A 367-nucleotide genomic window follows, 5' to 3' on the forward strand; every position below is an offset into this window, starting at 1 on the left:
CCGGGGGACCCTGGGTGCTGGTGGGCAGGGTGGGAGCGTGCTGAGGGTCCCTCTCCTGCAGGGTGGCAGGGGCCGAGGGTGCTGAGGGCAGCACGGCGTCCGAGCCCCCCTGCCCGGGGCAGGCAGGTACGGGCAGCCCTGCTGGGGGGGTGAGGGGGGGTGATGGGGAGCCTGCACCCTGGGGCGCTGCCTGGGGCAGCTGGCACACACATGCACACCCCTGCACACGCATACACCCCCCCCCAATAAACACGCACCCATCCCCACGCACACAATCCCCCCCCCACCGTGTCCGTGGGGCGTTGGGAGGGGTGGGGGGCATGGGGGCGTAGAGTGGGACGGGGAGGAGCGGATGAGGGGTGGTGGG

At 73.0% G+C, this 367-nt stretch overlaps 1 protein-coding gene across 1 annotated transcript in view; it reads left to right on the forward strand.

Moving 5' to 3' along the window:
• Positions 1–153, forward strand: part of RASAL1 (RAS protein activator like 1 (GAP1 like)) — an 8,095-nt gene extending 7,942 nt beyond the window's left edge. The window contains exon 19 of the mRNA XM_010563371.1: positions 62–153. Coding sequence (XP_010561673.1) covers positions 62–153 — 92 coding nt within the window. The remainder of the gene's footprint in view (positions 1–61) is intronic.
• Positions 154–367: the final 214 nt, after the last annotated feature.

This window comes from Haliaeetus leucocephalus, unplaced genomic scaffold (assembly GCF_000737465.1).
Source record: "Haliaeetus leucocephalus isolate CR32 unplaced genomic scaffold, Haliaeetus_leucocephalus-4.0 Scaffold165, whole genome shotgun sequence".
Lineage (NCBI taxonomy): Eukaryota > Metazoa > Chordata > Aves > Accipitriformes > Accipitridae > Haliaeetus > Haliaeetus leucocephalus.